General features: G+C 43.2%; 1 protein-coding gene across 6 annotated transcripts in view; it reads left to right on the forward strand.

Moving 5' to 3' along the window:
* The window catches only part of srgap1a (SLIT-ROBO Rho GTPase activating protein 1a), an 87471-nt gene extending 75039 nt beyond the window's left edge, over positions 1–12432 (forward strand). For 2 of the 6 annotated variants that reach the window (XM_073471383.1, XM_073471386.1), the window contains exons 19-22: positions 1245–1425; positions 3450–3587; positions 8589–8961; positions 9792–12432. In XM_073471383.1, coding sequence (XP_073327484.1) covers positions 1245–1425; positions 3450–3587; positions 8589–8961; positions 9792–10196 — 1097 coding nt within the window. In that variant the 3' untranslated portion in view covers positions 10197–12432. Of the gene's footprint in view, positions 1–1244; positions 1426–3449; positions 3588–8588; positions 9038–9791 lie in introns of all 6 variants that reach the window. The other 4 variants (XM_073471384.1, XM_073471387.1, XM_073471389.1 and 1 more) reach the window with 3 other exon arrangements.
* The last annotated feature ends 322 nt before the right edge of the window (positions 12433–12754 follow it).

Consider the following 12754-nt stretch of genomic DNA (forward strand, 5'->3'; position numbering starts at 1 on the left):
GGATAAAAATTTTTAGATGGATGGAGAGGTTGAAGTGAGAGAAAGAGATGGAGAAAATAGAGAGAAAGAGAAATCCCCCGCAACGATAAAGGCTCCGTCAAGTTTATTAACAGCCTTGTCCGCAGCAGTGCAGCCCAATTAATTCAGGCAGTAAATTCCTGCTTGTCACGTTTCATTGGAGCCACGTCACATCCACCCCGTCAGTCCTGACAACCAAGTCAAGCACGGAAGGCAATTTAAAGGTTTGGGGAAAAAAATCTAATAGAAATAAATGAGGATGAAGAGGACACAGAGAGGGGAATCTCACCAGTATTTCCTTTCTCACATGGCCTCCCTGCTCATCTGGGAACTACTTTCAAGCTCCTGTGAAAGACATACCATGATGGCTTTTCACGGCAGATACAAGCTTCAGCCATTTACTCTGTTCCCGGTGTATATATAGAGAGAGAGTCTGTGTTACGGTGAGGCTCTGTCTGTCCAGGGACCCCCGGTCTGACTTGAAGTGAGAAAGTGAGATGGGAGGGGAGCAGAGGTAGGAGCGAGGGAGGAATAAAAAAGCTATTTTTAGACCTGTGTTGCTGTAGTGCATGCATATTGGCTTGGAGACGTGTACCTTTTGAATAAGAGGCTAAAATGGAGCTGGAGACTGATCCAGTGATTTGAAAAATACTGGACTTGAAGAGAGCAGTCAATAAAGGTAAATTGAAATGAATCATAACATTATCTGGTCAATCTATCACTGGTACATGCTGTCTGTTATAACTTTTCCTGGTCTTTCCAATGTTCATTTCCCATGTCACTGATCCAGGGCTCTACTTGTACAGTTATTGAGTAGATATCAGCCCAGTCTAATGATCCATACAGTGACTGACATGCCCCTGAATCATATAGATCTCCTCTCGCCAGCTTCTATAATTATCCTGCTAAAGCTCCTCAGGGCCTGTTGTGGCCCTGGCCTGCTGTTGTTGAGCTGGGTAACTATTGACTACAACTAAAATAACAGACTGGCTCAGCACACTTGAACTGTCACACATGAGCTTCCATGTGCACAAACATACACAAGCCAGCATACAGTAGATTTAAGTGTATTTATGTGTTGTCTTGTCTTAATATTTTTATTTCATAAGCTGTCCCACTTGCATCAGTCATTACAAGTGTCTGGACATGCGATAATAGCCGTCTGTACCTGATGTCTTTGCCCTGTCTGACATACCTGACCTGTGTAATCCTCTCTCCGTTGACAGAGGGTGAACCCATTGAAGCCATTGCCAAGTTTGACTACGTTGGGCGCTCTTCCCGAGAGTTGTCCTTCAAGAAGGGCGCCTCCCTGCTGCTGTATCAGAGGGCGTCAGAAGACTGGTGGGAGGGACGGCACAACGGCATCGATGGCCTGGTGCCACACCAGTATATTGTGGTCCAAGACATGTGAGTGTTTTTAGATATGACTGAGTAATGCATAAATGTATTCAATCAGCATCTAGCTTGTGAGAGTATGATTTAATGCTCAACAAGATGCCTTCATACTGATATAGATAGAGGACATGTATAATTAAATTTGGACTGTTATGTTTAGATCACATCTATGACCGAGTCTTTCACTGTGGGAGGTTCTTAATTTTTTATTATTATACCTTTACACTTGAGACAAAAACACTAACTCTAGCAATACATGGCTTTTTACACGAGCTGTGTGAAATTGCTGTAACCTTGAAGCAAAACTAATGTATTTTTAGCCTCGCTAGCAGGGGATTGGCTAAGTTCAAGATGACTGAAACATGTCAGCAACTATTTAATGGACTGTCATGAAATCCTATCCATTCATAGCCCATAGATGATGATGAATCCAACTAACTTTGGTCACCCCCTGATTTCACCTAAATAGCGCCCAAGAAGTTTGACGTTTGGTGGTTTAAATTGAAATGACATTGACATTCATGCTCTCAACAGAATGAATTGTAATAGCTTGAATGATTCCTTAACTTTCCATGATTACATTTTTGATTTAAACATTTTGTTCAGCACTGACAGCTATGCCATTGTTAGACTATCACATCTTGATTTGCAAAGATAATAGATCAATGGTTTTATATTTTAAAATTGGCCATATTAACAAACTGAAATAATTTGTTTAGAATATAATAACAGCAACTTATCATCATTTTAATCCTGATCCATTTGGGAAAAACTAGGCTTGTTTTTATCACATAATTCTACAGGTGGTTCACATGAGGAAATGTTCCTTTCAACTCCTAAACCACCACCACTCAGAGCCTTGGAGTTGTCCCCCAGCTCTCACTGATAATATCCCTGTGTGTAAACAACACACTTGTCCTTGTTGACTTTGCTCCATAAGAGGCCGCTGGCCATCCCTTGACTGTAGGGTGGTGCGTAGAGGACCTTCAGCCTTGTTTGTTCTGCACGCTGTTGTCATCCCCGCTCAGCTGTGGAACATTCTCCATCTCCAGGGTCCTCAACCGGCCCTTCTGTCACTCTCTCCCGCTCTCAGCGTTAACAAGCATACACTCTGCCATGGCGACTGTTGGTGCTTAATGGACTGGATTCACTGTCTCATTAGGCCGAGAAAAGAATCACTCCAATCACTTAGTAGCTGGCCGACAAAATAGCCATTTAGAATGCCTCTCCCTCTTCCGTCTTCTCTTCTTTCTCCTGCTGCGGTCCCGTCAGTGTGCCTGTATCCATAATTCACCAGGAGGGCCACTGCTGATGGGGTGTCTTCTTAGTTAATGAAAGAGCTGGGGAATTTACAGCTGTACGGATTGTCCCAGAGTGCAGTAACATCCTGCTCTCTACTTAAACAGAGCAGCCCAAGGGTTGTAAGAGCACACAGGGTTGTGAACTTCACTTGTCCCACAAAAGAGCCCAGAATAAAACATGCAGAGAGATGTCTGAGAGGCCACTTCAGAACAGGAAGTCGCTCTCAGACTCGACTTTCAGGGTGTCCCAACTTACTTGTGTCTATCTGTAAATTTTTGTTACGGCTCATCCTGCCTCCGTCTCTGTCTGTGGATACACTGACTGTGTTTTATATCGGATAATACACACCATCAGAAGCAGCAGTGCAGCTCAGTAGCTCTGATTACTGCCACCTGACAGGCACCAACTGTACCCAGTATCCAGTCACACACCTCACTGAAACCCATACAGCTGGCTTGTGTGTGTGGGTGTTTGTACGTGTGTGTGTGTGTGCATGTCACCAACACAGTACACCACCAGAATAATGAGAGGCCCAGGAATATGACTCATCCGACCCTCTGGACCTTGGGGGAGAGAGGGAGACGTGCTGACTCACAGGAAACTGATATCAAATGCTGTCATCGAAGACCGGTGCAAAATATAAAAGATCGACTGATTTGCTGATTTCTTCTTTTTTTCTGTCACTTTTTCTTGCTCTTTCCACGTCTCAATGTCACTCTGTCTCTGTGTCCCAGAGATGACAACTTCTCAGACACTTTGAGCCAGAAGGCTGACAGTGAGGCCAGCAGCGGCCACGCTGGAGAGGATAAATGCCCGGGAAAAGACATCGGCTCGCCCACTGACACCAGGATCTCTGAGGCCTTCATTACCAGGTTGGTTTTGAATTGGTTGTATCAGACTGAAATATTAACGCCTCTACTAAACAATTTCTAGAAGGAATCTGGCATTTAAATCTTTGCATTATCTATACAATTCACATAAGTCTGACAGTTTGCTGTTTATAACACTCGATGTTTTGTTTTCCCCCACGAAAAATCTAACGTTGTGATAACATTCCCTTTCCATACACTCACAAAATTGATCACTTTCATTACAAGTGATAGACACAGAGACATAATAAGAAACTTATTTACAGTATTTTAGAATAGCTATGTTCATTATAAAGATCAATATTTAGGATTTCTTAACAATGCTTTTAAGACACATTGTTTTAGGGATAATAAGCACCCTGCAGTGTTAATTAGTGCCAGTCCTACTGACACTAGTTTGACCACAACACATCAAGGACTTCACATTGGCTTTATCTAATGAGAGGTGGCCAATCCAATAAGGACTGACAGTCTAGCAGCAGCTTGTCTGAAACAACATCACTGTTGCATCATCCAAGATGCTTAAATAGATTCAGGTGTGAATACCAACACGCACGCACGCACGCACGCACACACACACACACACACACACACACACACACACACACACACAGGTTTGCACAGCTATCCTTGTTAGGACCTTACATTGACGTCCATTCATTTATACAGCCTAACCCAAACCCAAACCATAACCAGTTCATACCTAACCTTAACTAAACCTCAATTCATTACATACCCCTAAACCTAACCAGGAATCACACTTTGCTGCATTAGGACTCTAGGTTAGGCCTCTGGTCCCCATGAGGACTATTGGTCATGGTCAGTGTTTATGCCCAAACACACACAAACCCAAGGTGCAAAAAATGAACAAACTTTAAATGTTTTATGTAGACAGGGTTCCTATGCCTTATGGAAAAGAATGGATTTTGATTTTGGTTATTTCCAGGTCTGGATAAGTATGGAAAAAAGAGAAGAAAGTGTGGAAATATTTGTTTCTTTTCTAATTTTTCTTTCTTTAATATAAAATGTATAACTCCTAAAAATGACTTGATCACAGCTGAGAGTTTTTCATGGCATTTGCAGCCAGTGCAGCCAAAATGCTTTCTACTGAGTGAGAGAGTGCAGACCAAGGGGAGAAAGTGCAGGTGTGACTGAAGGCTTACTCCTATGCAGACCTGCCTCTACACCTGAACGTCACAGACTGCAAAACAGCACTGCCCTACGTGTGTTAGGACTGCATCATCATATATATTTGAAGATATCTTTGAATTGTAAAAAAAAATCCAGTCTTGAAAAGTATAGAATTTTGAAATAGAAAATGTGTAGGAACCTGGTATAGAGATTTATTTGCTTTGCTTCAACCTTTTACTTCGATGCAAGCCTGCACCAAGACCAGTTTACCTGATTTGTCTGTTATGTGAGTGAGGCTGAAGGAAGCGGGGAAGACCTGTACGATAATGCACCCAATCCTCGCTGTTACATATGTTGCTTCCTCCTGTCATCCTCTATCCTCAGCTCACCTCGCTCAGCCTAATGGCCACTGGAGGAAATAAAAACCTCTCCCACTCTATTTTATTGCCACTGACTAGACAGTTGTAAAGGATGAGTATTAAATACACATCTAACAGTGGTAGTTAGTCATCAGCTGTTCCCACTGGAACATACTGTACATATGCATGCATAGAGAGTTATGGCGCACACACACAGAGGACACACACATATATGCAAACACACCTCAGTCTTTTTGGCAGCTTCTGCTGGTTGCATGCCAATATTGTGTCTCATGCTCCTCTCTTTACTGCTTCTGGTGGTGGAGTGAGCGAGCGACCTTGAAATGTCTGTTCCTGGCTCTTGCCAAACACATGAACAAATGCTATTTTATTCAGAGCCACACTCACTCTCTCTACTTCACTGTTGAAATGTTGATGATTCATCCTAGGGGCAATATTTACACCAGCTGCAGGTATTTGTATGCGGATGGAGGATATATCTGAATGAATCATCTTTTTCCACATCGGCCCTAATGAAGCTGCTCTAACTCCCAAAACCAAACACTCTCTACCTGTCATCCGCTCCTAGGTGACCCCCATCTGTCTCTCTTCATCTCCTGTCGCCCGCCCCCACTCACTTTTCTGCTCTTCCATTTAGACAGTCCTCAGAAGTGTTTAATCATTTATATCCCAAGCTTTATTTAGATATTTTCCTCTCTTGGCGTTCTCAATCAACAGCACACTCACCAGACTGGACCTCTGTCACGACTATAGCAGGAGTCCTTAAACAAGACAGTTAGTGCATCTTTCAGTGGCAAGGATGCATATACCAAGTATTTCAGTTGGTCTCTTCTGTTTTGAGGATGAAAACCGATGGAATGTCTTGTGATTTACATTATTATCAGCCAAAAAGCCACAACAAACAAAGCCTGAGCTGTCTTGTGGTGACAGCCTGCACAGTAAGTTGCAGTGCCTGTTGTCATACAACTGTCCCAGCAGGGGACTGGTGTTTTGAATGTAGACTGCTCCCCCTGCAGGTTGTCAGTGGTTCCTGCGGTTGTTTACTATTTCAGATTTCTCACTGCAGTCAGAAAAAAAAAAAAAAAAATCTCCAACCAGACTCGCCAGCCTGCACCACTCCACCAAGAAGTCTTCATTTTTTATGTTTTAACTCTCATCAGTGCATATTTATGCTGTCAAGATGTCTTTTTGTGCACGATAATTCATGTTTTTACATTTCTTTCAGTGGGTGAGCAGGTATGAGTCTCACATAAGCACACACAGCTGTTGAGACTCTCTAGTTCACATTGATGAAGAGTTTTCTGTGATGAAACGAGTCGACTGGGGAGATGCAAAGTTGCAATTACATTCTCTGAGAGCGTCACGGTCTTTCATATCCGCACTCATTATTGCTTTTTGTTTAGCGTGGTGATGAAGCTGCCAGTAAATCTTAACGATAACAGCTGAGACAGCGTTCATTAGGCAGACGTAAACTCTCAAATGAAGCCGTGCGCCTCAGAGAAGTGATTAAAGGATGAGTAATTCAGTGCTTGTTCATCACAGGCACCACATCACAATAAACCAATAATGCAGACGGCAGGCCAATTAAAATAGTTAAGTAGTAGTATTATAGTCGTATCAGCTTTCAGATGTTATTGATTTAATATTTCAAGTTGTAGCTGATTTGGAAAATGTTCCACCGACTGAAAAAGTGACTGCATGATAATAAAATTACTTTCTTTTCCACCCGAAGACGATATGAATTTCTGAGATGTCACATAATAAATATCAGGTAACTGTATTATTCAATTTGAGTTCATTAGTGCAAATAGTCATGCTCTTATCTAGTCATAGCTGCCAGACAGAAAGTGATGATAGCTGCTTTGATTAAACATTACAGCTCTTGACTCAGGCTGTGTGTAGCTACTGTAGTGCTGGTAGTCATAAATATGCAGAGCAGAGCGTATCAGAGCCATACCGAGGAGCATGAGTTGCTCTATTGGCCTTTTATGGAGCAATAGAGCCGCTTTGAGGGAGTAGATGTTACCGTGGAGAAACATCACGCGTAACTGAGCAAACATGCGTCTGTGTGTGTCTCTGTTCAGCTCTGTCTCTGCATGTTTCTAATGTGTGTGAGATTAGGTGTGTATGGTGCTGTGCTGGTCCAGGTTCAGATAGAGGGCAGCCGTGCTGCTGAAGCAGCTGGAGCTTCTCCCAGGAAAGGGAGCCTGTTTTGGTGCTCTGATGAACCACAGTCCTCCATCCTCTGGCTGAAGGCCAGGTCCACGCTACCTGCTCTCTAAATAAGCTCCTCTTCAGGGTTCCTCTTACAACACTCATGATTGATGATGCAGCATGCCCTCCACACATTGTAATATAGAAAACTTTGTGGATCTACAGTAGTTTGGAAGAATTTTCATGTTTGAAGGATTATTGTGTTTTTGGAGTGAGACTCAAAGGAATCCCTTAAACAAATTCAATAAGATCCCCTCCACACATGTATTAAAGGTGCTATTTGTAAGAATTTTCCACCTGTTCATCTCCAAACAAATGGGGGGAAGCATATCAACAGAGTAACCGCTAACTGCTGCTAACTGTAGCTGCCAACTGTAGCTGCCGTTAGCTATTTAGCTCAGTTAATGGTGCAGCTAGCGGTCCAGACTGGGAGCTTGGAACTCTGGGGGAGGAGGCTTTCAGGCCCAGGATGGGGGGACCCAGTGGGGAATGCTGGCAGGAAGCAGGGCCATAATATAAAAACTGAATCTTACATTTTGCACCTTTAAGGCATGCATAAACAATAACTAATATGCGTGTGATGTGGTTTTTGCAGAAAGAAAGTGTAATTACCACATTATAATCCTTAAAATGGCTCCTTCTCCTTCTCCCTCATTAAAAATTCCAAACTATACGAATACGCAAATATTTCATTTCACAAGTTTGACTGCTGGACGAAAAGATGGCTCCTTCTTCACTGTCCATCCTCAGTGTACAGTATGTGAACTGGAGGCTTCAAGTTTCAACATCACACTTGTGTATGCCGAATATTGGACCAGGATTGGCTACCAAACTAGTTGTGATGTCACAAATCATGCTCGCCGACCCACCTCCTAAAATCAGATTTTCAATGAGCACAGAGAAAATGTACACTTCTAGCAATGGATATGAAAACAGCCTTCTGGTGTCAAACTAAAGCACATAATCCTTCTGTACAGTGAAGCTCAAACATTCACCTGTAGGAACAAGAAGAAAAAGACATTTTTGACTGGAGGGGGACTTTAAATCATTGAAGACATAGCAGTCAATCTGAAAGCAAGGCTGATTTTTTTTTTATTATTATTGTTAAAAAATGGACATTTGGGAGATACGATGTTGCACACTGGCTGTAATTTAAAAGAAATTCTTAACTCAGAGTGTAGCGTTTGAGAGGTATGTGTTAAAGTGTTAAAATATTAAATGTGAAAGCCGTAATGCCATGAATAAATATTTCCCTCTGTGGTTTCCTCTTCTATCTCAGCAGGCACAAGAAAAGATCAGAACCACCCTCTCGGAGGCCCCCAGCCCGCCCCACAGATGTCCACTGCATGGTGCATCCCTCCCAGCATGGTCACGGAGGACATGGAGGCACCCCAGAGATGGGCTCCCCAGTCCTAGGTCACTTCAGCCCCCGGGACATGCTGCGGAGTCGCAACCACATGCCCATGGACAGCCCTGAACGTCGGCGCCGCACCGGCCACGGCAGCCTGACCAACATCAGCCGCCACGAGTCGCTAAAAAAGATGGAGAGCCCCCCGATCCGCCGCTCCACCTCTTCTGGCCAGTACACAGGCTTTACTGACGCCCACCACCACCACGGCGGCAAGCCCCTGGACCCGGAGACCATCGCACAGGTCAGCGCGGGACGAGCGGCGACCCGACCGCAGCTCCCTCCACCATCAAAGCCCTGCCCCGCCCTGTAAAAACATAGTCAGTCCCTGTCTTCTGCTTCCTCTGGCTGCAACTGTGTCTGTGTGCTAAATACACGCAAAAAGACTAGCTTCACAGGCAGCAGACAGCAGAGAGCATAGCTTGACACTGGGACTCATCACAGGATATTTACTGTAGCATGCCAAAAGCTTTGAAATGTGAAAAGCTATCGCACAATATCTCAATACTTAACTGGTAATAATTTGTGTTCAAGCAGACATCCATGTTTGCTTCATTTGGAAGGTGGTGGCTCTAATTTGATTGTTATCACATGCTTAATCCACGAATGATGTTTGTATAGAGGCTCAATTAGAAAGCAGAGGTCACAGAGAGCACTTTAAACTGTGCTCGGCTGTCTGTCTGCCTACTGGGAGCATGCTCAGATGAACATGTCTTGTCATCTCTGCGTCTCCTTCGCTATCCAAAGTCATTAGCATGCAGAGGGAGAGGTGCTGGAGCAAAGTAATACTCTCTACTAACTCTCTGCATGTATAATGCACGCTTGGTGTTTTCTTGAAAGACTGTCACTGTGGTCGTCTGTTAACATCGCTTTTTATGTTTCCTACCAAACTGTACTCTATCTTCTCCCTTCTCTCACGTCTCTGCTGTACATATCATCTCTTTTTTTTCCACTCCACCTTCTCTTTTTTAACTCCAACCTTCCTGTTACTACCCATTTCTCTCTCACCAGTCTTATCATTCCATCCACATCCCCACTCCTCTCTCACACACACACTCTCTCTGTCTCCTGCAGGACATAGAAGAAACCATGAACACTGCTCTGAATGAGCTGCGCGAGCTGGAGCGGCAGAGCTCCGCCAAGCACGCCCCCGACGTGGTGCTGGACACCCTGGAGCAGCGGCAGACCTCCGGCGGCAGCGGTGGCGGGGGGCCCACGCCGGCCAGCTCCAGCGAGTCCCTCAGCCCCATCCACGGCGTCATGCTGAGGTCCACTGCCAATACTGAGCCGCCCATCCGCCGCAGCACCAGCTCCTCCAGTGATACCATGAGCACCTTCAAGCCTGTGGTAGCACCCCGCATGGGGGTGCAACTCAAACCCCCTGCCTTGAGGCCAAAGCCCATGGTCCTGCCCAAATCCAGCCAGGCCTTACAGCCTCCAGCTGCTCAGGACCCTCTGGACAAGTCCTGCACCATGTAGAGTTCAATGAAAACCCTCAATCAACTTTTGGGACGGGGCTGCAAAATGCTACCAGTGTCTAGACCTCATAGATACACAACAAAAAAATATCGAAGAGTGTGTAAAGTACATGGACCAGGACAGGAAAAGGTGAAAATAAAGTGGAGTGATTTAGGAGCTACCACGTAGACAGATCTCTCAGTTGGACATAACATGCACAGTTATGTGTTAATATGCTTAGGTTAATATTATCTAACAAATTTCTTCTTTTTTTAAAAAAAAAAGGAAAAAAAGAAATTCAAACAACAAATCACAAAGGCTTCCTTCAAGGTTTTAGAAAATGTACATTAGTTAGTTTACAGACATTCATGAACTGTGTATCTCTGAACAAAACACGCTGCATGTACAGTCGCTCCTGTTTACCACTGAATCAACCTGAACCTGGAGCCTGAAGTGAACTGTAGAGAGCAGATGAGAGTGGCATTCACAAACAACTAGATGATGTAACTTTTTTTTTGCTGTTACCTAGGAAGGGGCCATGAAGGTGTTGTGACCTGGTTCAAAGGCCTTACTGACTTTCAAATGTTAAATATTATAAAGGTGCTGTGACTACCTGGAGAGAAATGGTTTGAAGGTTGGACTGATCAAGGGCCTGAAGAGCCCTGAACAACTAACGGTACTTTGTTAATAGATAGTAGTACTGATGCTTTTTTTTTCTCACTAGCGTGTAAACTTTCTTTGGCAAGGCATCTGTTGTGTCTCAGAAATGTACAAAGATCACCTCTGTGCTGGATTTATTTGAACGTATTTCCATACTGCCTGGAATGACATGACCATTGGATAAAACCACTACTCCATTATGAACATTTTTGAATTCCTGCCTCAATAGCTCACAATGCAGGGATAAAATATGCCTAATAGCTCATGCCTTTGCATGTGTATAATCTAGGGGGAGCAGTGTGAAAAACTCTAATGATAAATCATCTCCTACATACAGTATAGTCATGCTATTTATGGTGTGGAACACAAGCTGTAGCTTATTTTACACCTTGCTTAGCTCCTTCTACCCAAAGACTGTACAAGTTAAGGCATGGATGTAGATCCGCCATATGTGATGTAGGTATTCTTCATATTGACTGATGTGTATAGACTCATGGCGGCGCCCTGTGGGAGTGCTGCCGGTAGCCATGGACCTGATGACTGTTAGTGTAAAAGCCTCCTGATGTGTTCACCCTGCTTCCTACGCTTCTCTGAAAACAGCAGCTCGCTTTGTGAACCCTCTAGTCTGTTTTATGTTCAGCTGAGAATGTCAGTGTTTTCTTTTTTTGTATTGTGCTGACTGACACTGAGGCTTTCTCCGTGGGTTGTCTGCTTTTGTGGATGATGACTAGTGGGAACAGGAGGGGGAAGCTCATGAACAGCCCATGTCAGTCAGCTCATGTGTGTCCAGGTTGAGTAATAATTTCAAACGCAATAGCTCCATAAAACTGTATGAGTTCCAGCTGTGACTGCACCCCTGTATGTCTTTTCCCAAAAAACCTCTGTACTGTAGAAATAAAATGGGTGCATGTCTGGGGAATGTTTGGCTAGCATAACACAGAAAAGTTTGCAATGAACAAGCAATGTTTTCTAACCGCAGGTTTACACTTTCTTTGACTTGACAGATATTGTGTGTATAATAATCAAACGATAATTGATTTTTTGACTTACTAACTTTCATTATTTTTGTAATCTTTTTTGTTATGTTTTGTTGTGTTTCTGGGTGGAAATTAGAACAAACGATGTAGATTAAATATCCAGAAACACAAGTGTCCCACCTACAGTATGAAGCCAGTTGTAAAATGTGTGCTTTTGTCACTATGCTAACATCATCTACAGTAGGACTCAGTTATTATGCCGTCTGTAGGCTTTAAGCTACTCTGTGGTGTTCTGTACATCTGTAGTATGTACTTGTGAAAGTGCCTTTGAAAATGTTTTAGAGGAACTTCAGACATCCTGTACTGTCGCATTTTCATGTCTGATGCTGTGTTTTTTGAGGAAATGCGGTGCAGGAAGAAGACACATGAATAAGTAATGATGCCATTTTCCAAACAGTTATATGACAGAATTAATAATAAATAAACAGCTTACCCATTGTGACATTGCACTTTTATGTATATAACTGTATATATGGCATGTAACATCATAATGTGTAGAGTTCTTTGAGGGCTTATACCTCCGAGGATTTCTTTCTAATAAAGGAAATAGTTTGTCGAGACTAAGGTGGATTTTTTTTTGCCTTCGCTGTCGTACTGAGTAACTCTAACTTCAGGAGTGCTCAGATAATTTGACTCAGGTAAAATTAGAAATGGCACAATCTGAAAACGGACAGGTTAAAATCCTCAATTCATAATTTTAAGTAAGGGTAAAAAAGTATTATGAACAAAATACAGTACTGGAGTACATGTACTTGGTTACATTCCACCTTAATCATGCAACACTATCTGAAGTGTCTCTGCACACTTCAGTTTATGAATTAATGCATGCATGCACACTTACAGACCATCATTACAGATACAAATATGATAAGAAATGATGAA

The sequence above is a fragment of the Pagrus major genome, chromosome 8 (genome assembly GCF_040436345.1).
Source record: "Pagrus major chromosome 8, Pma_NU_1.0".
In the NCBI taxonomy this organism is placed as follows: domain Eukaryota; kingdom Metazoa; phylum Chordata; class Actinopteri; order Spariformes; family Sparidae; genus Pagrus; species Pagrus major.